General features: G+C 40.8%; 4 protein-coding genes across 4 annotated transcripts; all 4 read left to right on the top strand.

The window, feature by feature from the left end:
* The first annotated feature begins 2,843 nt into the window (after positions 1-2,843).
* LOC128736349 (uncharacterized) lies at positions 2,844-5,126 on the top strand. The gene is made up of 3 exons (XM_053830826.1): positions 2,844-2,959; positions 3,024-4,856; positions 4,919-5,126. The coding sequence occupies exons 1-3, from the start codon at positions 2,844-2,846 to the stop codon at positions 5,124-5,126; spliced, it is 2,157 nt and encodes a 718-aa protein (XP_053686801.1).
* Positions 5,127-11,158: 6,032 nt separating this feature from the next.
* On the top strand, positions 11,159-13,337 carry LOC128736350 (vitamin K-dependent gamma-carboxylase). The gene is made up of 3 exons (XM_053830827.1): positions 11,159-11,673; positions 11,736-11,918; positions 12,044-13,337. Exons 1-3 carry the CDS (start codon positions 11,159-11,161, stop codon positions 13,335-13,337), a joined length of 1,992 nt encoding a protein of 663 aa, XP_053686802.1.
* Positions 13,338-18,804: 5,467 nt separating this feature from the next.
* On the top strand, positions 18,805-24,229 carry LOC128738920 (iron-sulfur clusters transporter ABCB7, mitochondrial). Its single transcript, XM_053834412.1, has 7 exons — positions 18,805-18,918; positions 20,576-20,768; positions 21,686-21,809; positions 22,138-22,292; positions 22,353-22,519; positions 22,572-23,753; positions 23,819-24,229. Exons 3-7 carry the CDS (start codon positions 21,751-21,753, stop codon positions 24,053-24,055), a joined length of 1,800 nt encoding a protein of 599 aa, XP_053690387.1. The 5' UTR covers positions 18,805-18,918; positions 20,576-20,768; positions 21,686-21,750; the 3' UTR covers positions 24,056-24,229.
* Positions 19,212-20,555, top strand: LOC128736351 (SET domain-containing protein 4). The gene has a single exon (XM_053830828.1). The coding sequence runs from the start codon at positions 19,212-19,214 to the stop codon at positions 20,553-20,555; it is 1,344 nt and encodes a 447-aa protein (XP_053686803.1).
* Positions 24,230-25,540: the final 1,311 nt, after the last annotated feature.

Below are 25,540 nucleotides of genomic sequence, written 5' to 3' on the forward strand. Positions count from 1 at the left end.
CGTATCACAGGGGAGCAACATTGGACCACTTTTTTCTTTTTACAAATGAACTATCAGCTCTCCTTTGAAAATAAACCGACTCAGGGCTTATATTTCTGAAAAACACATGTCAAAATGTTTAAAAATTTCTTATTGCTTCCATACTTGTTGACTAAAGATGTTTAAAAATTTGCCTTGAATAAAAATTAACAGTTTTTATGCACCACATCGAAGCTCTTCTGTTTTCTTCGAAAAATTGACTATCAACTGTTTTTTTTTGTCATATTTAAGATAACCGGTTTGGTAAAAGTGATGTTTTCTTTCTTCTCAATCTCTTTTTTACAATCTTGATTTCATTAAAGAACTTGACATAACCAAGTAATGCATTTTGCTGTCCGCTATTTGAGGAATTCGGTACTGGGTGACGGGAATCGCTGAGTACAATCTACACTAAAGTCTTTTTTTACACGGTTTGTTTTTTCCGATTACTCAAGAACGATGCAACTTAGGCATCATTTACAAACTACGTGACGAATGTCCGGCCTCCTCCCAAATGCATTGAGTAATAAGGAAATGGTCCCTAAGTTGCCCCATTCTTAAAAATCGAAAAACCAAACCGTGTAAAAAAAGTACTCGAGTGTATATTGTTTAGCCTGGAGCTTGAAAAATCCTTAATGAAAGATATTTTATACATCAAAAACTAAATTTTATCCGACCGAATGATGCCTTAATACTGATCCGAAAGTTATCTGAAACATAACAATTCGATCGGCAATGGATAAAAACAAACTCTCTGTTTTCATGAATGATTCTGAGAAGTTATATATCTCACAAGCTAATTTTTGTCTTTTTTGATGATATTAGCTGCTAAGGTGCACCATTTAAACTATGAAAGTCAGAAGTGTCTGTTATTATGAGCTGTCCGGCGTTGGGGGACTTCTCCTATGTTTATTTGTAAAACCCTTAAATGCGCAATGTTGCTTTAAAACAACATAGTGAAAAACATCCCCAAAGTAAATTATGTTTACCGCTAAGTAAGTTTTTGTTTTAAATAATTTTTTCAGCGCGCGCATTCAAGGGTTAAAATCGCTCAGCGATTTTAAGCTCAGAAGTTCCGTGATCCGTACAGTTTTCGAGCATTGTACTTCTCACTCTTACTCAAATTTAGAACGCCAGAATCGAATGTCAGAATGTCTTTTTTATATCATAATAGTGGTCTAAGAGTCCGATGTGTTTTATAAATATATAGGAAAATCATATGTATGGAAGACTTGAGTGCGTTTTCAGTCGGGTTTAGTAGGAGGAAACTCCTAATTATATTGCGCCCCGCTAACAAATAAACTATCCCATAGGTTAAATCTGGTGCGGCGAAATTGATTATTATGTGGAGAGCTCCTAATGCCTAACGTATGAAATTTCCTTGCATGGTTCAAGGTTTATGTAATCCTCGGCGAATCCCAGATGCCTAGAAAGAGTCCGTTGGGTTTGAATTCGGTATTTATCGGCTCGTATTCTAACCCGCGGAACTCTCAGCTTCGCATAAGAAAACGAAGTAAGTACCTAATGAGCGTGCTTTAAATGATTCTCCTATCACCTAATTTACCGCTCTTGTCTTCTCCTACCCTACGGATACTATTCACACAAGCAATTTCTTCCACTATCTCCTTCACCTATTGTAAAGACTATCGTTATAAAAAATTATTCAAATTAATTCAACGCAAAAACAAAATATTTAAATCAAAGAATTAATATTAAAATTAAAGAATCAAGAATAAAAGTAAAGATTGTTGTACTAGTTTACCGAAATCTTATTTCTGAAATTATTGATGAAAAACACATATGCATATGATATCAACATATTCAAACCATTTTCGCTAACGAATTTCATTTCGACGGAATTGGTGGAGTCAGCGGGAATAACACGTCAGCTGCAAAAGGTTAAGGAAGTAGAAAAGCCCCAATTAAAACGTTTAAGTAAAATGAAAATAAAAAATGAAATCAAGTTCAACGATGACCGATGGTTGCACCGTTCAACTTTCAATTTCACAACATATATTCAAGCAAATTAATAAATAATAGAAGATAATCAAAACAAAGCTGAATAATTGCTCTAACACATCGAATCATTTTTAACTCAAGAAAGAAAACCTATACAACAACAGGCGATGCAGTTGCTGTTCAATTCAACTAGTTTTGACACCCACAAGCAGTGCTATGATTTTTTTACTTCCAACAGTTTACAACTGTGACGTCATTTACCGAATTTGCGACGAGCTGAATGTATTGATTCAAAGCAAGCAATATTCGCTTGTGTACTTTCTCCGAAATTGGCCTATACCCACGGAACCAACCCGATAAGGCGGCGTTGTGTAGGGCAAACCAATATAGGTGTTCGCTCAGACAACCTGGACATCGTAGCGCAGCGATTGCATAAACTCACATGGGCGATCGAGCACGACCGCGTCTGACTGATCCGTATACTACCGCACGCGGTCCGGTTGGGGCCGAATCGGATAAACAAAGCGTTACCGCGTGTACTCGCGTTGTTTGAAAACTGTGAGCGCCAGCTGAAAATTAAACCGCACGCGTGGTTCACAATGGCCTGGTAGCCGTAACCATCTGCTGCAGTATGCCGTTGTGTCTCTCTCAACTCAAGACCTGTAGCCAAATGCTTTTAGGAGAGTGGGTACTGGAGTCAGCATCGTATATACCGCTGAGATGGAAGTTGGCGCCGTCTTCGGTTTCGGAATCGCAGACTGGTAACAGGTAGAAAGAAACTGCAACGGCTTAATTCAAGTTTCAGCGCATCGCGGATAACTATCTCGTGATATGCTGTTATTACTTGGCGATTAAATACAGGAAGTATGAAGAGTGTTACAGTGGTCGCTGTGCTACTATCTGTGTTACTGACCCAGAAGAGTTGTGCAATTACAAATAATGCTGACAAAAAGGTGTCACCTAATGGAGGGGTTGATCAAAGGTCAGTTTGTGCTAAGTGCGTTTGAAAATGGACGAAAATATAATATTTTTATTCGTGTTTCCAGTGTAACCTTCTCCTCGTACGGTGAAGACCAGCTGATATTCAAAGATTCCTCTTTTCAATTACGAAATGATGGTTCTCAGAAAGTGCAGCAGCCGATAAGGAGGATCAGTGATGAAAACAGTGCCTATGAACTCTTCGAAGCTGGCTGGCGACCGCTGTACAGTTTCAAATTCGAAAATGGAATGGAAAAGTTTGCAGATCAATTACCTCAGGAGGATACGCTGCACCCAGCCGTTGAAACTAACTTTGTAACGAAAAATACAAAGTATCTGCGATTCCTAGAATCCGATATCATGCCGTTGGCCGACCAGATGAAACCTCAAATTAGTGAAAATATGATTAAACTTGGCAGTGAGTCTGAATCAGAGGAAGAATATGACGATAGCAGTGTGCAAAGTAGTGAAGAAAATCTTTTCATTGTCAATACAACAGATATGCATCCAAGAATGTTTAAGTTCGAAGAATCTGATCGGATGAAATTTCCTTCCGATTCACCGAATATGGTAAAACTGCCGAATGAAGTTAGTACAGAAGAACCTGGTAATGTAGAAGAATCTCAACAGGCGAATTATGACGTATTCGTAATTGAAAATCTTATGAAAAATACATCCAGCTCGTTGCGGTTTGAAAATGATAAACAACAGAACGATACATCTAGTTCGAGTCAGCTGCATAATTTACCAGTTACTGGTGTCACTCGAACAAACTATAACGACAGTCCTAGAAACTCTAGTAGGTTCTTTAGATTTGAAGAGCCTAAAATATTTACTGAAAAACCGAGAGTCGAAAAAAGTCCGATGAATTCTTTCTATTTCTACGACCACGACTCTCCTCGCAATGAATTTCGATTTCCTACTAGTGAGGTATCAGCGAAAAAAGAAATACCACATAAAATGCCCGGAAATGCAATCAAGTTTCTGGAGACAGACAGTAGACCGCAAGGTATTTCGTCGTCACAGATGCGATTCGATGATGACAAAACAAGACCACTAAAGTTTACGGACAATACCCAAGTTCGACCGCAAATTGATAGTGATCAATTTTATACAGTGAAAGCAACGATTCAAATCGGTAATTGGGGAGGATCCGCTGACAGTATTACTCCACCTACAGTTTCCAATCCAATCGCTACACGAATACCGAAAAAGAAAAAGGGTAAAATTTATAACCAACACATGGTAGACATTCGCAAGCAAGACGAATTCAGTTATCAACAGCCTCCTGATTACGATAACTATCTGCAAAATTCTCCACAAACTCAAACACCAATCAATCAATATCAGTCTAACCTTCCAATTTCACCAACGCCACAAATTCCATCCAATAATCCATACTATCAAAACCTACCAAATCCAGGAACCCCTTATCCACCATACGATCCCAACAATTACTACATTCAGGATTATTTAACCAACTACCCGTATCCGAATCCTAACCAACATCAACTGCAGGCCGACGGTTCTAGGCCTTATCCCTCCTTGTATCCTCAGTATCCGAACGTTCCAACGAATCTTATCACAGGTGGACAAACCGACAGTCCATTGAGTGCGCAAAGCATTTTCGGATTTCTTCAGAGCATCTTCAATTTCGCCCCTGGAACGTTTGGCAATTTTCCGGCAAGCGGTAACCATGACAGTGCTCAATCACCATCCACATCGACGTCACAAACGGTGAACTCTCCAATCATGGCCGTAAGCACGCAACTACGAAAAGCACTGGATAATATCTCCGGCAACGATGACCTGCAGTGCGTTCCCAAACTAATTTGCATGATGTCGCGACGATCTAGTGGTCAGGGGTTTAGCACTTATGTGAATCGTGGTCTACTGAGCACGTGAGTATTTCTTTAGAAACGTGTAAATCTACTTTTAGTTAACGTACGTACTCCAATTACAGAATTCTAAGCGCAGTTCCTGATAGCTCGCCGTGGCTTAAATTTTCCCGAGCAGCCTTACTCGGTTACGGGATCGGAGCTAACAGCTGCGACGTATATTATCCCAAGTGTCCCAAGGATGAGTCGGAGATCATTTATTATTTGAATAATCATCGAGGTGGATTCTTCCGTTTCTTCAACGACGAACACAACTCCGCGAGTAAAGGCTGAAGTTCGTGCCAACTGAAATAAAAATTAAAACTAACAAATTTGTATGATAGAATGGGAGACTGTGTGACTATTTATTTTTAGTTGGTAGAGCCAATAAAATAAATTAATTTAACCCAATGAAACTTTCAGTAATTGAAATCATTCATCCCAATCGCATGTACGATTATTGGTTTGTTGTGTTGATCTGTCACATAGTCATCATGGTCATATCGTCGTCAATCCACTCGTTGTTTGTACCGATGAACGCATCTCTTGCGATTATTTAACATGGCTGGAAAAGCCACCCACACGGTTTAGGCAGTCCTTCGTTCACCTTTCGGTCAACTGTTGCACCTTACGCGCGTATTCAATTACAGGGTGACCCAACTGGACTAGATACGGTAGCAACGGCTGTATTGATTTTGGAAAAAATCACCGAAGTCGCAGTTCACCCTGTGTCTATGTGATACCACAACACAAACAAACGAAAGTGAGACAGCAGAAATAACAGCTTTCACGCAATCACACCAAAATAGATATCCAGCGGAGGTCTGATCCGCATAAATTACTTTTATTGCAATGAAGTACACATGAGGTATTCTGCAGCTTCCTTGCGAGCGGGCACGGTATTGATTCACTTCGTTAGCTCAAACTTTATTACTTGTCGCAATAAATTCTCTGAACATGTAACCTTCCCGGCGATTATCCATGTTCCATGCCTAGGAACGAGATGGTTTGCGTTCGAAGGAGGACACGGAATCTATTTGTTCGACCTACTTGAATTGTGGGCCTTCCGTTTGTTTTTCATGTTATGTTATGAGAGATAAATTATCAGAATTTCCTGCCAATAGTTGCTGTGTGCTCTTCCCCTTCCGACATTCCGGCCTGCCGTTGACCTTTTTACGAAACATTCAACGAACATTACTGTGAGTTTAATTTCAAAAAAGTTACTGCTTGGTTAGATATTAATTTAAGCCGTTTAATGTTGAATACAATTGAAAATTTGAAACAAAAAAAAGTTCTGGTCCTATACCACAGTGTATTGTGTATCGAAGGTTTGATAATATAGCGCTTGAACATGCAATTTTGTTCGCTCAGTTTTTCCATTTCGTGAAAAACTTTTTCCAACTTATATTTTCCCTAGATTTTGCCACGTATTCGAGAAAAAAAAACTAGATGCATCCGAGAGCTTTCCCCAGTGGAAAAATCCGGTTGTTCTATTCATAGACGGAATTATGGTGGCTGGTGATGAATGATGATGAACCCCCCTCACACCCCTATACGAAGCATGTTCATCGTTTATCCCGAGTCGAATTCCCGTCAAAAACTAGTGGTAAAATTAAAATGTGATTGTGAACATGCTATATTAGTTTATTACAAACCTATAAGGTGGAAAACACACCATACTCTGTGGGATCCCAAGGTTCAGTTCTCAGACCGTTGCTTTTCTATTGCTACGGTCTTCCGCCAGTTCCAACCTGAGAGAAAGGAGCCAACTGGAATTGTTTTTGTGTTTCGAATTGTCAGTGGAAACCGGGCTAGCTTGATTGAATAAAACAGTGGAAGTATCTATGTATTCGCGATGAAATTTCAAATTCGCAAACTCGAACTAGCTGACTTGAAATGAATGATCATTAATTTTGTACATTTCAAAAGCAGTGTTTTTTTAGTTTGAAACAAAAATTTTGTTCATGAAAATAAATTCACTGTGTTCAGATAGGCAAGAAGCTCTCTCTCTCTCTCTCTCTCTCTCTCTCTCTCTCTCTCTTTCTCTCTCTCAGGTTTCTTATTCTCTTAGGTTGGAAATATTTAACCGTAGAACATGTAATCGGTAAAGATGCAAGTCTTGGTTAAATGTCATGCGGCTGAAACAACCGAAGGTCGTCGAAAATTATTCGCAATTGTGCTCGAAATTGTGCTGCTGGAAGAGAAAGAGCTGGACGACGCCCCTCCCGAGAACTGTTGGAACACCGTTGGTCAACTGTTGGTCCGCCGAGAATGATTCTGGAGGAGCATGAGTGTGTTTGTATTATGCCTTGCACTAATTTTACGAGTCCTACGCAAATTCATATCTCATTATTAATTATCCCGTACTTCCTAATACATTGAAGATATGCTTGTCAAGCAGAGGTGAGACAATGACGAAAAACTGATGGCTTAAATAGCTAAATTGCAAACCTGCGTGGAAAGCACAGAAAAAAATCACGCTAATAATTTTCGCGTGGGAGTCTAAAAAATGGAATCTCCGCAATATGTTCCACCATAACTCCAGAACGCCTTGACCATTCTCCATCAAACTTGATGCACATGTTTCTTGATAAGGGTAAGCGGGGCAAGACCGCCCGCCTAAGCAAAACCACCTGTATAAAAAAAAGTTGTAGCTCAATTTCTAATTTATCTGCTTTAAATGAACAATTGATCTATTACCTACATATAAAAAATAAAAACATAAATATCTGTAATGATTTTCTATTTTTTATTGCGATTTGGAAACACGTCCAAAAAATAGAGTATTTTTTCCATGCGGGGTGAAACACGCCCACTAACGGGGTAAAACCGCCATAGCATATAACTTTAACAATATTCAACCGATTTGAATGAAACTGGTGGCATTGGATTCATGAATTTATCTAATTTAAATAAATTGAATCAGTTTGCTATCAAACAATACATAGTTCCCCGAGATTCGCAAGTTCGAAAGAGTGTCCGGCAACCACTCGTATTGGAAGAATATCAGTAATATAGGTACCGACAGTCTTGAAATTGATACCGTGTAGTTTCCTTAGACAACAAGATGGATCGGGTTAGGCATCCTGGAGTCAATCTTTAAGGACTAGAGAGGATCTAAGATAAAATATAACAATATGGGTATTAAAGTTCCTGCAATTGATCCGGTAGGTCATTTTTTGACATTTCAAATTGTTCTGATTGATAAAGCAGATACATATTACTTTCCATTGCTAAGATAATTTGCTATATTTTCATAAAAAATATGTGTATTCTATGTTATTTGTCCCAAGAGGGAGGAATTATTAAAAAAAAGCTATATCCGAGAAAACAAGAAAATGTCCATAGCGCCCGCAGGGAAAATTGGCGATTTAGATTTTTCCAAACAGTCCACCAGCTATAAACTAAGCACATTTATATTGTTTTATGTAAATCTGAGATCCTTTGGTCCAAACTATGCAATTATTTTAAAAATCTCCTTATCGCACTAGCATTATACACGACGGTCTTGCGCCGTTCGTTGTGGGCGGTTTTACCCCCAAATGACTGATTTACACATTTCACTATTTATTTCAACAAAACTGCATGAACAGTTACCTAATTTAGGTATTGTCGGATGAAGACAGGATCAGAGAAGCGATGTGGGTTGGATTTACTGAAAGTTTTAACGTTTGGAATAAAATAAACCCTAAGTTCTGCGGGAACAAAGTTATAAAAAACGAAACGATTATAACGAAAAATCTATTTTTATTTATTTCTCTGATAGTTTATACGATATTGCTGTACAAGATATTGTAAAATATTGCGTACGCATTCAGTAATATGACTGTCATCAACATTTAACACCAATTTGAGCAAGGCCCTGTAAAACCATGGTGGGCGGTTTTACCCCGGCGGGCGTTGTTACCCCGTTTACCCTTATAAGGGAATCAGCACTGGAGGGTTGATAAACGGGGGGGAAGCCATAACTCCGAAATGTCTGGGCGGTTCTTCATCAAACTTGGCACTCATGTTCTTCAACATTAGGGAATCAGAACTGAAGGGGTTGACAAACGAGGAGGGGGGGGGGGGGGGTTCATAACAGGGGGAGCCCATAGCTCCGAAATGCTTGGACGGCTCTTCATCAAACTTGGCATATATGATCCTTGATATGAGGGAATCTGCAGTGGGAGGTTGATAGAAGAAGGTGGTCCCTAACAGGGGAAGATCCAAATAAGTAAAAGGGGATGCGTTTCTCTTGCATTTAAGCCGGTTTCAGTTGTGCAAGTGACTTTTAGAAAAGAGGGGAGTTCAACCGAGGAGGAATAAATGGTAAAAAAAACCTTTGTCTCGTTTCCATTATGGGGATTTTCACCGACGCATAATTAGCTACGTGACAGAAGGGGGAGCTGACTGAAAAAAACGACAGGTAGGGGGACGAGGATCGTGAGTATGAATGAGTGTTCCGACATAGCTCCGGAAGTTCTGTACTGTTCTTCATCAAACGTCGTTTATTAAACACATGTTATTTGTCATAAAAGAATCAGCGCAGGGGGTTGATAAAAGAGCGACCCTGTCACCTGCAAGGGGAGCGTAAGGTTCAAATGGTTAAAGGGGTACGTTTCTCTTGCATTTGAAACGATAGCAGTCGTAGCAGCAGTTGCTGGTTTTCTGAGAATAGGATGGCCATTAACAAGGGGGTACAAAAATATAAAAAAGGCTTTGTGACGATTTATAGGGATTACCAAGAAAACAGATTTACAAGTGGCTGGGGGACCAACTTAAAAAAAATGTTTCTTGCATTATGAGAATCGTTACATTAACCGATGTACAAGTGTCTGAGAGAAAAAGGGGCCACGAGTAAGATCGGGCAATCAACTAGTAAATAGATAATAGTGATAATAGATAATACATTTATTATCATTGGCTCTATGTCACTTTTAAAGTACTCTGCAAGGTACTCTGCGTTATGTATGGACCGTATCACAGGGCTATGAATTATAGAATAATCTTAACATTTCCATACCCACTAGGATATTTACTATTTGCATATGGATGCTAGCCTAGTTTGCTGTAGACTTTTCAAGCTGCAGTCATATTTGATATATAGGCACAGAGAAACATAGGTCATAGGCATCTGACTAAGTGATGAAAGCATCCATTTACTCCGAGATCTAATAATATTGGGCATTTATAGGTCCAGCGTTCTATATAATTAAGAATTACTGTGTGGGTAGAAATAAGAAACTATAATGATAGTCTAGCCTAGCATAAGCGATGCATAACGTCAACACTTCTTAAGACCGGCACGACGTTAAGAGCTTTGTAAACAAGAAGTATGCTTCACTCTTTTCGAAAGGCTGTGGCTCGGGCTCCTCGAGTGCTCAAGTACCTGACGATGAGTTGCTTTGCATGCTCTTCTTATTTTTTTTCTCGTTGCATAAATGAATAAGAAAATGCTATAATAACTAGCGCCAAAGAAAGACAACAAAATTAGAAAATTCAATAATAAGAATCTTCATTTGGAATGCTCAATTGCGATGTAGTACCTACGGGTTGAATATGCAGTGATAGATTTTGCAGCTTTTTGTTGGAGTAATTTTTTTCAATTTTAATGATTGTACAATACAATTTTCTAGACATAGCATACATTTGAGATCTATGGTTGATTCAATCAAATGGATAATCCATTCGAACCGAACAATCGTGACAAGATTCAGGTTACGTACATTGAAGCAGAACATAAAAATATTCTTTTTATTTATATAAAGTCTCAAGAAGTAGATATAAACCATATCATCTGGATTAATAGCCAATTAAGTGTCACTGAAGTGTCCATGACACTGACTGGTCCATAAATTGTTTCGTACATTTACAATCGGTTCAAACATCGGTGTAAACCGTTGTGCGAAGATTATTACACAGAAACCAGACATGCGCACAGTATCCTTTTTCGCAAGGATTCAGCATCCTGCTCCATTTCGCAAAACTATTTCGCCACACCATATAAAAGGGAACCAGCAGTTTTCCACTGTCAGTACAAGTTTCCTGTTCAATATCGCACCAATTTCGTGTTGGGATGCAAACAATTTCTTTTATCAAGCACACGTGTTGCTATTACGAAATCTAGTCGCGGCACAGATAGATTATGCAAAATAAGCGTTTAACCTGCTTGTAAAATGTGGGCTATTAGATCATTTTACAAGGAAAACTAATTGAAACTGGAAACTAACAGAAGTGCATTGGATGTTGTGCATTTTCGGCGTATCATTCAACATCATCAAGTCAACAATGAAAGCGATTTCGAGTGAAATTGGTGGTAAATCAGTGTAAATCAATTGGATCTCATGGGTGGCAAGCAACAGCCGATGAAACCCGCAGCCGGTCTGCGTTGCCGACCGACCGAAGCGGGCGTTTCGCGTTTATTCCATCAGTACTGCGGTCACGATTTGAAATGTTTGCAATCAATGGAAGGGTTCATTGCACTGATGTATCGTCCGGTGGATGCAGCAGCTTTGGGAGTAGCGAGAATGCTGTTCGGGTTGATGATGCTCATCGATATACCAGAAGAACGCGGAGGAGGAGATTTGGATTTCCGTTGGGGTGATCCGAAAGGGTGCACTTTTCCGTTGCTTCATGGCATGAAGCGATTGAGCTACCCAAAGATGGGCATCGTCTATTTGATCATGTGGCTTGGTGCTCTAGGAATAACGTTAGGATATCGGTTTCGTCTTACCGGTTTAATGTTTGTGACTAGCTACTGGTACGTGTTTTTGTTGGACAAAAGCGCCTGGAATAACCACAGCTATCTGTACGGTCTGCTTGGAACACTCTTCCTTTTCACCGATGCGAACAGATTCTTGTAATTTTGAGATCAAATACAAAATATTGCTATTCGATTGACAATGGCATTCTTAATTACAGTTCTTTGGACGCATATCGGAATAGTGCTTTGCAGCCTGTTGTGCCGTTTTGGAATTACTTTATATTAAAATATCAGTTTTTTATATTGTACTTTTTGGCTGGACTAAAGAAAATGTGCCCTGAATGGCTTTCTGGATATGCCATGACTAATTTGGGTTATCATTGGGTGTTTACACCCTTCAGGTAATTATCAATATTTAATTAAATAATTACCACTTGTCGTTTAGATATTGTTTGCGAAACCGATTTACTATCAAATGTGGTAATGAATGAAAGAAAACTAAAAATTTTATTTTTTATGTTTTTAGATTAATTATTGGTGCCAAACTAACCGACTTCCTAATCATACACTGGTTCGGCTGCATATTCGACACATCAGTGGTATTCTTTTTAATATACGCACCAACTCGTAAAATTGCTACGTTATTTGCCTGCGCTTTCCACCTGATGAATTCACAGCTTTTTTACATCGGAATGTTTCCCTGGACCTGTCTGACACAGCTGCCTTTGTACTATAGCTTCAGTTGGCCTCGAAAATTATGGTCTAATCAGCGCAGCTCGACCGACCAGTTGAGCAATTATTGCAGTAAAAAGAAAATGCAAAACGGAAAATCGGTAGAGAAAAAATCAAAAAGGGAACGAATTGTTGTAAGCACAATATTTGTCTACTGTGGACTTCAGCTACTTTTGCCTTACTCACATTTCATAACAAAAGGTTACAATAACTGGACTAACGGACTGTACGGATACTCGTGGGATATGATGGTTCACGCATGGGATACCGTTCTAATATCCATAAAAGTTACGGACAATCTCAGAAATCAAACGTTATATCTCCAACCATATGCATTTGTTGATAATGATCGGTGGACTAAACACGCTGACATGGCATATCAATTGGCTCACTGCATCGATCGCAATGTGCGTGAGGAATATCAAGCGAATAATAGAAAATATTCAAATTTTTCAATCTATTATGATATTTGGTGCAGTCTCAATGGTCGTTTCTTACAGCGTATATTCAATCCGGAAGAGAACATATTAGAAGCAGAATGGTCACCATTTAAACCAGTTGTTTGGTTACTACCTCTTTTACACGAGTTTACCGAAATGCGATCAATGCTCACCGCACTGTCAGAAGATATTTATTCCTGGAGTAACAGCTCGGATGTTCTTTTTGTAGCTGATTTTCCAGGCCTGGTTTTACATAACTATATTGTTCCCGATATGGACAACGTGACATTGACTGTGCTAAACGGCAGCATAGAGTATACTTACTCGAATATATCCGATCCCATAGTGCTCACCAGGGGGCAATCTTTAAGGGATATACCACCGACTTTCCATCATATAAAAACTATCAGTCAAACTCCATCTTCCATGGTTTACACGTACGTCAATAAAACAAGGCAAAGTTTACCAAACGACGGAAAACGTTCCAAACAGGTTTCGCCTAACTGGCATGCACTGTCCCATAGATATGAAAATTATGTTAGGTTTTTCCAACATATTGGAAACTCAATACTGTTCGAGATTTATGGGGTACCAATGCCGAGGAGAGTTAGGATCACACCTGATGAAAGTAGTTGGATGTCTGAGTGAGTCTGAATAAACGGGTGAAGCTTATGGGCTTCAGATGGTTTGAATAAATTGCCTACAGTGTTATACTTACTTTTAATTTTAATTTACTTTACTTTAATTTTATACTGCAGTCCGAAGTATCAATCCTGTGCCGAAGCCAGAAATTGCTTCTACATTATATAGTTCCATACTCTAATCGCGCTGAACTCCGGCTACTCGAGCATGTGCACCCTGCTACAATCTGCTACTCATTCATTCCGCTTAACTGAAAGCGGCCGTGGCTGGTAAACGGCTGAATAATGCGTACCGTCGGTGCCTTGTGCACGTGTAGGCATAAAATAGACCCTACAGTGGTTCATAGCCTCTTATTCAGCAACTCCTATTCCTACCGCCTCGTGGTACCAGCCGGGATACGAGCAACTTTGGTGGAGATCGGGTAACCAACCCCGGTGGAAGCCAAGGTCGTATGCTGACAGGAAAGGAGGGCTCTTTCGAGCTTCGTTGGCCCTCCGGCGAAACAGGGGGTTGGTGTAGCAGGCTTTGCAAGCCGTCACCACGAAAAATATTAAAGCATGGAACGAAGAACAAATATATTCTTACTGGAACAATCGGAATAGACCCACGCGACGAAAAAGGACTATGGATTGGAAACTCGGGACGTGGAACTGCCGATCTCTCAACTTCCAAGGGAGCACTCGAGTGCTCTCCGACGTATTGAAGAGCCGCAAGTTCGACGTCGTAGCGCTGCAGGAGGTGTGCTGGAAGAGCTCAACGGTACGTACGTTCAGAGATGGACATACCATCTACCAGAGCTGCGGCAACACACACGAGCTGGGTACAGCTTTCATAGTGATGGGCGAGATGCGGAAACGGGTGATTGGGTGGTGGCCAATCAATCCTCGAATGTGCAGGTTGAGAATCAAGGGCCGATTCTTCAACATAAGCATCATCAACGTGCACAGCCCTCACCTCAGAAGTACCGATGACGACAAGGATGAATTCTACGCGCAGTTGGAGAGTGAATACGACCGCTGCCCAAAACATGATATCAAGATCGTCATCGGGGATTTCAATGCTCAGGTCGGCCAGGAGGAGGAATACAAACCGGTGATTGGAAGGTTCAGTGCGCACCAGCGAACCAATGAAATGGGCCTAAGACTTATCGACTTTGCCGCCTCCAAGAATATGGCCGTACGTAGTACCTTTTTCCAGCACAGAATCCACCATAAGTACACCTGGAGGTCACCAAATCAGACAGAATCACAGATCGACCACGTTTTGATCGACAGTCGGCACTTCTCAGACATTATCGACGTCAGATCCTATCGAAGCGCTAACGTTGACTCGGACCACTACCTAGTGATGGTTAAGATGCGCCCAAGACTCTCCGTTGTGAACAACATTCGGTACCGACGCCAGCCTCGGTTAGATCTCGCGCGGCTGAAGCAGCCAGACGTCGCCGCAAACTACGCGCATTCACTCGAAGCTGCACTGCCGGAAGAGGACGAGCTGGACGAAGCCCCTCTCGAGGACTGTTGGAACACTATCAAAACAGCCATCAGCAGTGTAGCGGAGAGCTCCATCGGGCATGTGGCCCGGAATCAGCGGAACGATTGGTTTGACGATGAATGTAGGAGGGTGATGGATGAGGAGAACGCTGCGCGGGCGGCCAAGATGCGCAGTGCCACACGTCAGAACGTGGAAAGACACAAACAGAAGAAGATGCAGCGAAACCAAATCTTTCGGGAGAAAAAGCGCAACCTGGAAGAGCAGGAATATGCGGAGTTGGAGCGGCTGCATCGTTCTCAGGAAACGCGGAAGTTCTACCAGAAACTGAACGGATCCCGCAAAGGCTTTGTGCCGCGAGCCGAAATGTGTCGGGATAAAACTGGCAGTATTCTGACGGACGATCGTGAGGTGACGGATAGGTGGAAGCAGCATTTCGACGAACACCTGAATGGCGCCCAGGCGGAAAACCATGGCGGCGGGGAAAGCGATTTCGACGGTGCAGCAAACGGGGAAGAGGTGCCAGCCCCAACGATAGGCGAAGTTAAGGAGGCCATCATGCAGCTAAAGAACAACAAGTCAGCTGGAAAAGATGGCATCGGAGCGGAGCTTATTAAAATGGGACCAGAAAAGCTGGCCGTTTGTCTACACCGACTAATTGTTAGAATTTGGGATACGGAACAGCTACCGGAGGAGTGGAAAGATGGGGTTATCTGCCCGATCTACAAAAAGGGCGACAAGTTGGACTGTGAGAACTATCGAGCGATCACCGTTCTCAATGCCGCTTATAAAGTGCTGTCCCAAATCATTTTCCGCCGTCTATCACCAATTGCGAATAGATTTGTGGGAACTTATCAAGCCGGCTTCGTCGACGGTCGGTCTACAACGGATCAAATATTTACACTGCGGCAAATCCTCCAAAAGGGCCGTGAATACAGAGTTCCCACGCATCATTTATTCGTTGACTTCAAAGCCGCATATGATACCATCGACCGGAAAGAGCTATGGAAAATCATGGACGAGAACAGCTTCCCCAGGAAGCTCATCAAACTGATTAAATCTACGATGGATGGTACGCAGTGCTGTGTTCGGATTTCGGGTGGATTGTCAAGTTCATTCGAATCACACAGAGGGCTTCGTCAAGGTGATGGTCTTTCATGCCTGCTGTTCAACATAGCGCTACAAGGTGTTATGAACCGAGCGGATATCAACACGCGGGGCACGATATTCAACAAATCTAGTCAATTCGTCTGCTTTGCCGATGACATGGATATTATCGGCAGAACATCTGTGGCGGTGGCTGAACAGTACACCAGACTAAAGCGCGAAGCAGAAAAGATTGGGTTAAAGGTAAATACGTCTAAAACAAAGTACATGCTGGCCAGCGGAACCGAGGCCGAACGACACCGCTTGGGCAGTAGTATATTGATCGACGGCGATGAGTTTGAGGTAGTCGATGAATTTGTCTACCTTGGCTCACTGGTAACGGCGGACAATGATACTAGCCGTGAGATTCGGAGGCGTATTATCAGCGGAAGTCGTGCTTACTATGGGCTCCACAAGCAATTGCGGTCGAGCAGACTAAGTCCCCGTACAAAGTGCACCCTGTACAAGACGCTTATTAGACCGGTTGTTCTCTACGGGCATGAAACATGGACAATGCTCGAGGAGGACCTGCGAGTGCTCGGAGTTTTCGAACGACGAGTGCTAAGAACGATCTTCGGCGGCGTACAGGAGAACGGAGTATGGAGGCGGAGGATGAACCATGAACTCGCACAGCTCTATGGCGAACCCAGTATCCAGAAGGTGGCTAAAGCTGGACGGATGCGATGGGCAGGGCATGTTGCAAGAATGCCGGACAACTACCCTGCAAAGATGGTGTTCGCCTCAAATCCGGTAGGAACAAGACGACCAGGAGCGCAGCGAGCAAGATGGTTAGACCAGGTGGAGCGAGATCTGGCGGAGAGTACTCGGTGTCCGAGGAATTGGAGAGCGGTAGCCCTCAACCGAGTTACATGGAGAAATTTTGTTCAACAGGCTTTGTCTTAGGACGGCAAGCCACCTAAGTAAGTAAGTAAGTAAGTAAGTAACTGAATCGTACCCCGCTTTGAAGTCTATGAACAAATGCAAATTGAATTCTTGAAATTTGCTGAGGATCGATCGCAAGATGCAAATTTGTTTCATTGGGGCATCCCTTTCGAAGCCTGCAGTAATATTCGCTTACAAATGTTTCCTGCAACGGCTTGTCTGTAAAATACGATGCGGGACCAAATTTTGCACTTTTTCAAAATTTAGCGGATATTGAGTGTCTCGTCGCCTCTGTAGGTTACAGAGTCTCTGTAAATAACACCGATGGGCAAACATTTCATGGAACAATCAATGTAGTCGACAAACACCGAAAACTCAATTGAAAAAGTTCTGAGTCTGCTAACAGGCGAGCTTAAGAAGTGCGTTCGTGTTCCCGAAAGTTTGTGAGCAACCGAAGGTACTCTGCCCTCGTTTCGGCATAGCTAAATTAACAGTTACCTATACATAACCAATAAAAGACAAGCGATGGGTCCTCTGATCGTCCGCAATCATAGGCACTAAGGAGTACACCGATCCGCGGGCACCGGCCCTAAACATAAAGAAGTATTTTTCTCTTGGGCTGGCAAAAGTGTCGTCAACAACCGATTTTCGTCAATGAAGGAAACGTCTGAGAGAATCCACCTGCAACGCCTTTCCAGGTCGCACATTCGCTACAGAGACTATAGATTACAGAGGCGCCGAGGCACTCAAAATCCGCTAAATTTTGAAACAAAACGGAGAGTACCATACTAAATAAAGGTAACTCTCCGCTTTCGTTCAAAATCGAGCGGTTTTTGAGTTTCTTGGCGCCTCTGTAATCTATAGTCTCTGTAACACTCGCCACTCGTTGAGAGCATAGTCGACGCCATTTTGCCAGCCGGCAGGGAAGATTACAGAGGCGACAAGGCACTCACGAACCGCTAAATTTTGAATCAAAACGGAGAGTACCATCATAAACAAACGTAACTCTCCGTAATGATTCAAAAGTTAGCGGATTTTGAGTGCCTTGTCGCCTCTGTAATCTATAGTCTCTGTAGGGAAGATACACTGAGGATCAGCGAGCGTTCGCCTCTCAAAATCAGCCACCGCCATCGACGAACAGAAGCAAAGTATGCTCGCAAGCCCAGCTCATCAAAACACGCTACACTGGACAATAAAATATATTGTTGTTGCAGTTGAAACCCGTAATAATCGACGTGCGACATTCGGTTTTATTCTTGTTCTGTGTGTCGCAACTACGTCGCACGTGGTGCGCTGTGATCGCACATTGATGCGCTATAACTATCTATAGATCGACGGAAGCCAGACCAGCTTTCCAGAATCACGTTAGTCATATCTGGAGATGATAAGGGACTTGTGGACTTCCCAGACGGAAATCCCGTGGCATTTCATATGGTAATTATTTTTGAATCTACTCACATATTCAATTTAACAGTAGGTTCAACATGTACATATATGTACATGTACAGCCTGAATTCGTTAATTGGGCCACGACTGCACTCTAGCTGATTCGCTAATTGGGCCGACTGACAGTTGTTAGAAATTTCTAAACTCGAAACTCGAAATTCCATACAATTTTGACATTCAAGTTGTCACATAGCCCAATTAGCGAACACCCAATTAACGAACCGCTCAATTAACGAACCACCAATTAACGGAACTTTGCTGTATTCGGATATGGTAATCTATCAATTAAATATTTAATAAATTAGACAACAGGTACAGACACCACTATTGCACCACGTTGCGGGATTTTTGATTTTTCATGCTAATCTATTCTCGCGACCGTCTCTATTAAACAGCTGTTGTTTTTATGCTTTTTTCCTTTTTTGCATGCATGCATCCATGGAGGAACAAAAACTGATCGTTTATGTGTCAAAACGCGAGCAGCAATGCAGCATCGTGCGAAAAAATGGCTTCGGTGCTTTATTTAGTATCAAAACAAACCACCAGAATTAATAAAATTGTGCTAGAAAAATTGCGAACTTCGTTAGGACACTGCTCAATAAATACAAACCTGCCAACAAGAGTAAGTAAAACTTATAGTTCATCTATGCTTGCTAGAATTTTATGCATTCATCTGCTTCCTAAAAATAAACGGTAGAAGAGATGGATCTGTTACGTGCTTAGCCAATCTCGTGATTATCATCTTATCAATAAATTGATACATTTCAGAAAAGATCCTGATCCATCTCTTCTTCCTGTTGTAAAAGTTCGATTGAGACGTCGGAAAGCTACAAAACAGTGAACCTCCAGGTTACAACCTTCAAGACTTATATAATCAGGCTTGTTTACGAATATTGAAAACACCGAAGGTCGGACATGGGGCGAACTAAAAGACATCGCTCAGCACGACGAAATGGCGAGAGAATTGCTGAAGTGTACGATCATGTAGATCTGTATCAATATCTGAAAAGTTTAGGATGGGAAAACCATAATGAATTACGAATTGGAAATTTCCGAGCGTCAGGCAAAGGATTATACTCGAAGAAGCCAATTGTGTCGGGAGACTGCATTATTGCCATGCCAGTTGATGCTCTGATAAGCCTAAAAGACATTGAAAATAATTCACCTTTCAAGCAACATTTTGATTTGGATAAACTAGCTGAGATGGGCAAGTGTGATGTGCAGTTTCAGTCCCTTCTTGCTTACTATCTGTGCTATCTACGAATATACGAAACTTCAAAGTACAAACCCTATCTGGATACGCTTCCTGCTCAATTTACGGCTCCCTATTTCTGTTCGACTAAGGAGATGAGTTTTCTCCCGGAAACCGTTCTTAAAACTATGGTTGCCCAAAATAAAATAATCAGAAACAACTTCGCCGCCCTGAACAGTCTTTTAAAAACGAACATAATTGGATTAGATGTAGAGCTTTTTAAATGGGCTTATTTTGTGGTAAATACAAGAAGCGTGTATTTGGATCCTAAATATATTAAGGCTTATGATATTGATGCCAAATGGACGTTTGCAGAAAAACTCGCCGATGAACCGAATATGGCTTTAGCGCCTTATCTCGATTTGTTTAACCATTCGGAAAGCGTGAAGACATCTTCAAGATTGTCTATGCCATATACTCAGCTCGTAAGAAAGCTTACTAAAGGAAATCAAGTGGAATTGTTCTACGAGTTGATAACCACGTCTCCGTTCCAATCATATTCTCAAATATTCATAAGTTATGGCACGCACAACAATACCAAACTTCTTTGTGAGTATGGCTTTTTCTTGGAAAACAATACGCATGACTATCTGGAGACTAGCCTGGACGAAATAAATGCTTTCATTAAACACGACCCTGAACTAAGGCCGTTAAAAATTCAACGGGAAAAGTATCGTTTCATAATGGACCATAATCTTGAAGAACAACTGTTTTTTATATCAGGAGATCTGCTAAGTCACAATTTAGCAGTTTGTCTTACAATTCTATTTGTGGAACAAAATATCCACCAACTGAAAACAATCGCCTTCGGAGAAACACCTTCCATAGAGCCAATAGTCGACATTGCGTTACGATTACTTAGTTATAAGCTTAAAGAATACGACGCTTGTGTTACGGGTTTACAAAATATGGCAGGCATTACCACATCTGGAAGCATGGCAGTTATGTATTTAAATGAATGCATAAAATTTCTAAATAAAATCAAAGCGAATCTTGAGCAACTCTAAAAAGCATTCTTTTATTATAGAGTTTATTTATACGATCGAAACTCCATGAAAACGATTGTGCACGATATCGACTACGACGCGATGGACTTGTCACAAAAGATTGGTCTACGAAATATGTGTCTGTTCGGTCTGCTAGCGGAAAAGTGGACCCCAAAACTACCGCACTGGGTACGAATGTGCTTGGGGACATTTTCCAAAAGAAACAAAATAAAGGTAAGGTAGAACGCAAGTTGAATTTAGATGCTGTCTCTTTTTGTTTGGTTTTATTTTCCTGATCTTTGTTTATGTTACGATTGACCAAAACCGTTATAGTTCACGCAGAGTCGTTATTTTTAACATTTTGTAGAAAAGAAAGTTCATCCTAACTATGCAGGCAAATCGAATGACCATACTACTCTTCAATAGGCCAGCATTGATCGATTGGGTAACTAATTTGGTTCAATTAGGTTTGAACGAAATTACATACAAATTTTTACAATGCTGAAAATTTCTTTCTCTATTTGCAACTGCAAATTGTAAAAATGGAAAGTGAGCCATCAGAAAATCCCTTATTTGATCGATATTTTTGTTTTGTTCAATCATAGAAGCTTGTACTAAGTTTTAATTTATGTTTATGTTTTTAGTTTAAATAGAGTTTGGCTGTAAATAAAGTAGTGAAAATGGTCCGTTTACTTTTTTCTTCGTAGTTATTAATTATTGGTTTTCAGTCTATAGTTTGCGTTTCTCCCTTCCACATCAATTTAAATCACCTGCTTAGTCTACTCACATGTGTAGAATAAAATAATCTTCAGCATAGTGTTCTTGCTCACACAACCCGTCTGTAATTATTTACATAATTGTAGTCAGCTCTATTCTAACTCAAGCTGATTCGCAATTCCGACCACTGCTGTCTATGCATATAGGTTTCGAAAATTGTTACTCTCTTCAACCGGCCTTACCGTCGGTGGTGGCACTCAGTACATCCGCCGCCGGTTGCAACCGCGGTTCCGGTTCCCTGATTGTTGCAGCCAGTAGTCAAGCCTTTCCCCCGCAACAAATCAAGCAGCAACAGCCACATCCTGAACAGAAGATCTTTCAAGTCCCCACTCATTCTCCGCAAACACAACCAATTCGACCTTGTTTTCATCTAGGGCATCACCCAGCGTCCGGAGAGAATATTGGCACTTACGAAGGACCGGAGATCACCGCCACGGATATGATAAAGGCTATGGGAATGTATATTTGGCCGAAAGATGACGCTCTGGTGAGAAAAAGGTTAGACCACATTCTCTAATGATATTGGTACACAATGCGCTGATGATGTTTCATTTGCATGTTTTCAAACATAAATTTATACAATTTCTCCGTGAAACTGCAAAGGGTGAAACATCATCATGTTTGACTAATTTGTGACTGTACCACGTGGTTTCGCCCTTTAAATATTTTTAGACACAGTTTGAAAATGTTGCGAAACATCATCAACCGTTAAAATTTTAAAAAACCTCATTACAAAATGATTCAATAATCGATGCAGTTAACGTTACACATTTTAAAATTTTCCTCATTAAGCCCGCATCAGGAAATAACAAAAAAAATATTTTAGGGTCCTCATATCGCTAGGCCTTCTCGGGGGTGCGAAAGTGCTGAACGTGTGTGTGCCTTTCATGTTCAAAATAGGAGTGGACAACTTGAGCACGCTGAATATGGATACGGTTCCTCAAGCGGCCGCCTCAATGACAATTGCCGTTCTACTAGGATGTAAGATTAATTCTTGAGTGCTCAATTCTTGCTCGTGTCTTATGTAAGAATATTCTACAGATGGCATTGCTCGGGCGGGTGCCGCAGGCTTCAATGAACTTCGAAATGCGGTTTTCGCTAAGGTTGCCCAACATTCGATAAGAAAAATTGCTACCAACGTGTTCCTTCATCTGCACAATCTAGATTTGAACTTTCATTTGAGTAAACAAACCGGGGCCTTGTCAAAGGTAAATTAAGTTGGCTATTTCGATATACGATGACGTTGTTTGCTATTTGTAGACCATCGACCGTGGATCTCGAGGCATCAATTTCGTTCTAACAGCGATGGTGTTCAATGTTGTACCAACCATTTTCGAGCTGGCGCTGGTATCCAGTATTCTTGGTGCTAAATGCGGTCTCGCCTATGCCGCTCTTTCGATGGGTTGCGTTGGAGTGTACAGTGCCTATACTCTAGCAGTCACTCAATGGAGGACCAAGTTTCGAGTTTACATGAATCAAGCGGAAAACGAAGCTGGAAATAAGGCAGTGGATTCGCTAATTAACTACGAAACCGTCAAGTATTTCAACAATGAGTTGTACGAAGCGCAGCGTTATGACGATGTTCTAAAGAAGTATGAAGCAGCTAGCTTGAAAACAAGTACCAGTTTGGCACTGTTGAACTTTGGTCAGAATGCAATATTTAGCGTTGCCCTTAGCACCATTATGGTCATGGCAGCGAATGAGATTGTGAAGGGTAACATGACCGTGGGTGATTTGGTGATGGTCAACGGGTTACTGTTTCAGCTATCTATACCGTTAGGATTCCTTGGTAGTGTCTATCGAGAAGTTCGACAGGCTTTGTTGGACATGAGAACGATGTTCACTTTGATGGGAGTTGAAAGTGCCATTCAAAACGCGGTCAACGCCCCCGCTTTGCGAATTGAACGGGAAACGGCTTCGATCGAATTCAAAGATGTTTGCTTCCAATACAAGAACAGCAACACGATTTTCGATAAGCTTAGCTTCACAATTGCTCCCGGAAAAAAAGTTGCCATCGTCGGTGGATCCGGATCTGGTAAGTCCTCCGTTGTACGTTTGCTTTACAGGTTTTTCGAACCTACCTCCGGTCAGATATTAATAAATGGACAAGATATTCGAGGGGTGGATCTTGCAAGTTTACGAAAAGCCATTGCCATAGTTCCACAAGATTCGGTATTGTTTCACGATACCATTCGACATAACATTCATTATGGCGATTTAACCAAAAGTCAAGAGGAAATGGAACATGCCGCCCGAATGGCCGATTTGCATGACTCCATCAAGAGATGGCCCAAGCAATACGATACACAGGTTGGCGAACGTGGGCTCAAACTGTCCGGAGGCGAAAAACAACGCGTAGCCATTGCAAGAGCGATTTTAAAGAATTCTCCGATTTTGGTTTTCGACGAAGCAACCAGCAGTTTGGATTCCATAACTGAGCAAGTAAGTACCTAAATCTAATCTATAGTCGCATCAAGGTACATTGAATCGTTTTTTTTTTCACGCAGAACATCCTGAAGGCACTCGAGCGAGCCACAGAGCATCGAACAAGTATTTGTATTGCTCATAGATTGTCCACGGTTATGGATGCAGATGAAATTTTGGTACTTGAGAATGGTCGTGTTGGACAGCGAGGAACGCACGAGGAACTTCTTCGGCGCGATGGTCTTTATACAAAACTTTGGGAGACACAAAACAGGTTATATAACGTGGGAAACAATGTGAAAAACAGTAATAAACAATAGATAGTAAGGTTTAAGGAATGGCGAGTCGTTACAGCATGAAACAAGGACTTCGTTGTATAAAAGATGTAGAAAATTGATTCTGTACATATATATGCCTTTATAGAATAAATTAAAAATGCATTATTTTTTAGGGAATCTATTGTTGTTTAAACATACTTATTTATAGAAAATAGACGAAAGTGTGTTCAAAATTTTACATGCTTTTGTTTCTCTTGAATGAATCGCCTCTATTTCTGTTATATAACATATCATGTTGTCACCTAAAGTTTAAACTATGTTGTATTCGTTATGTCAGTCAGTCAGAGAAGTATTCAAACACCCTGTACGTTAGATTATTTTTTGATAATATTCCACAATAATCTTTGCAAATTGTGCAAAATATATTTTCAGAAAGATGTTTACTTAAAGAAGTTGACTACTGTTTTACCTGACTCACTGCGAATATGCGTATTATTGAAATAAAACGTAACCATACGTTTTATTCGTTTATAACGTATATGCAGTTAATATCGATAACAAACGATTTTTTATAACTGGTGCTTTTGTTATTGCATTTAATATGTAAAAAGTTGCATAAATAACAATTCAGTTTCACAATACAATTATTGCGTACTACTGGCACATGAAACATAACGTTTAAGTACGTTATTTTTAGTGATCAAAATTAATGATATTTTCGATACAAGGGCGATATTTTTCGAAACCTTTCGAACCAACACGATCCCGCGAACACAACGCATATTCGCAGTGAGTCAGGTAACACAGTAGTTTAGTTGCATGCATTCATGCTAATACGTGAGACGAAATCTCATCTCCGTTCATTCACCCACGGGCCTAGTCACCTCACTTCACCTTAAGCCTCAAACCAAACTGATTTTTGGGATTTCAATAGCAGTTTTTATGCTCAAATTAAAAGGTATGTTCACTAAAATATATTTATTGTGTTCTGATAGATGGAAAGAATGGAGTGAGAAAAATTTTATAAACATTACTATTGTTTTGAGCACTTATAACTGCTTAAGAAAACTCAGAAATCAATTTTTTGTGCTTGAACCTTAAAGTCCTCATCTGATTTACACAGTCACTCGGGTGACCGGGGCTACCCATGTGACTCCCAGAATAGCAAATTCTGCTTTCACCAAAAAAAGCAGATGACCGTGGAAATGGGACCGCATGCTTGAATTGTCTAACTTGAATTATTTGAGTCGAATAAATATAGTTCATAGTTGACTTATCATTTTGTATATTTCGAACGGATTGGTTTTTTGAACGAAGGTGGACGATATTCTTCATTCCGCCGGTAAAATCAAATGTGCATCAAGACACTCGTTCAAAACAAGTCGAAAAAGATTAAATTTATCTGTGATAAAAATACACCGATTTGAAAAAGTATTCGAGCTTTTTTCGCTGCGAGTGCGTGTGAAATATTTCCGTTGACACGAAATCGATAAGTGTAACGTTTCGTTTTTGCTCTTTTCTTTTTGC

Source organism: Sabethes cyaneus, chromosome 2 (genome assembly GCF_943734655.1).
Source record: "Sabethes cyaneus chromosome 2, idSabCyanKW18_F2, whole genome shotgun sequence".
Classification (NCBI taxonomy): domain Eukaryota; kingdom Metazoa; phylum Arthropoda; class Insecta; order Diptera; family Culicidae; genus Sabethes; species Sabethes cyaneus.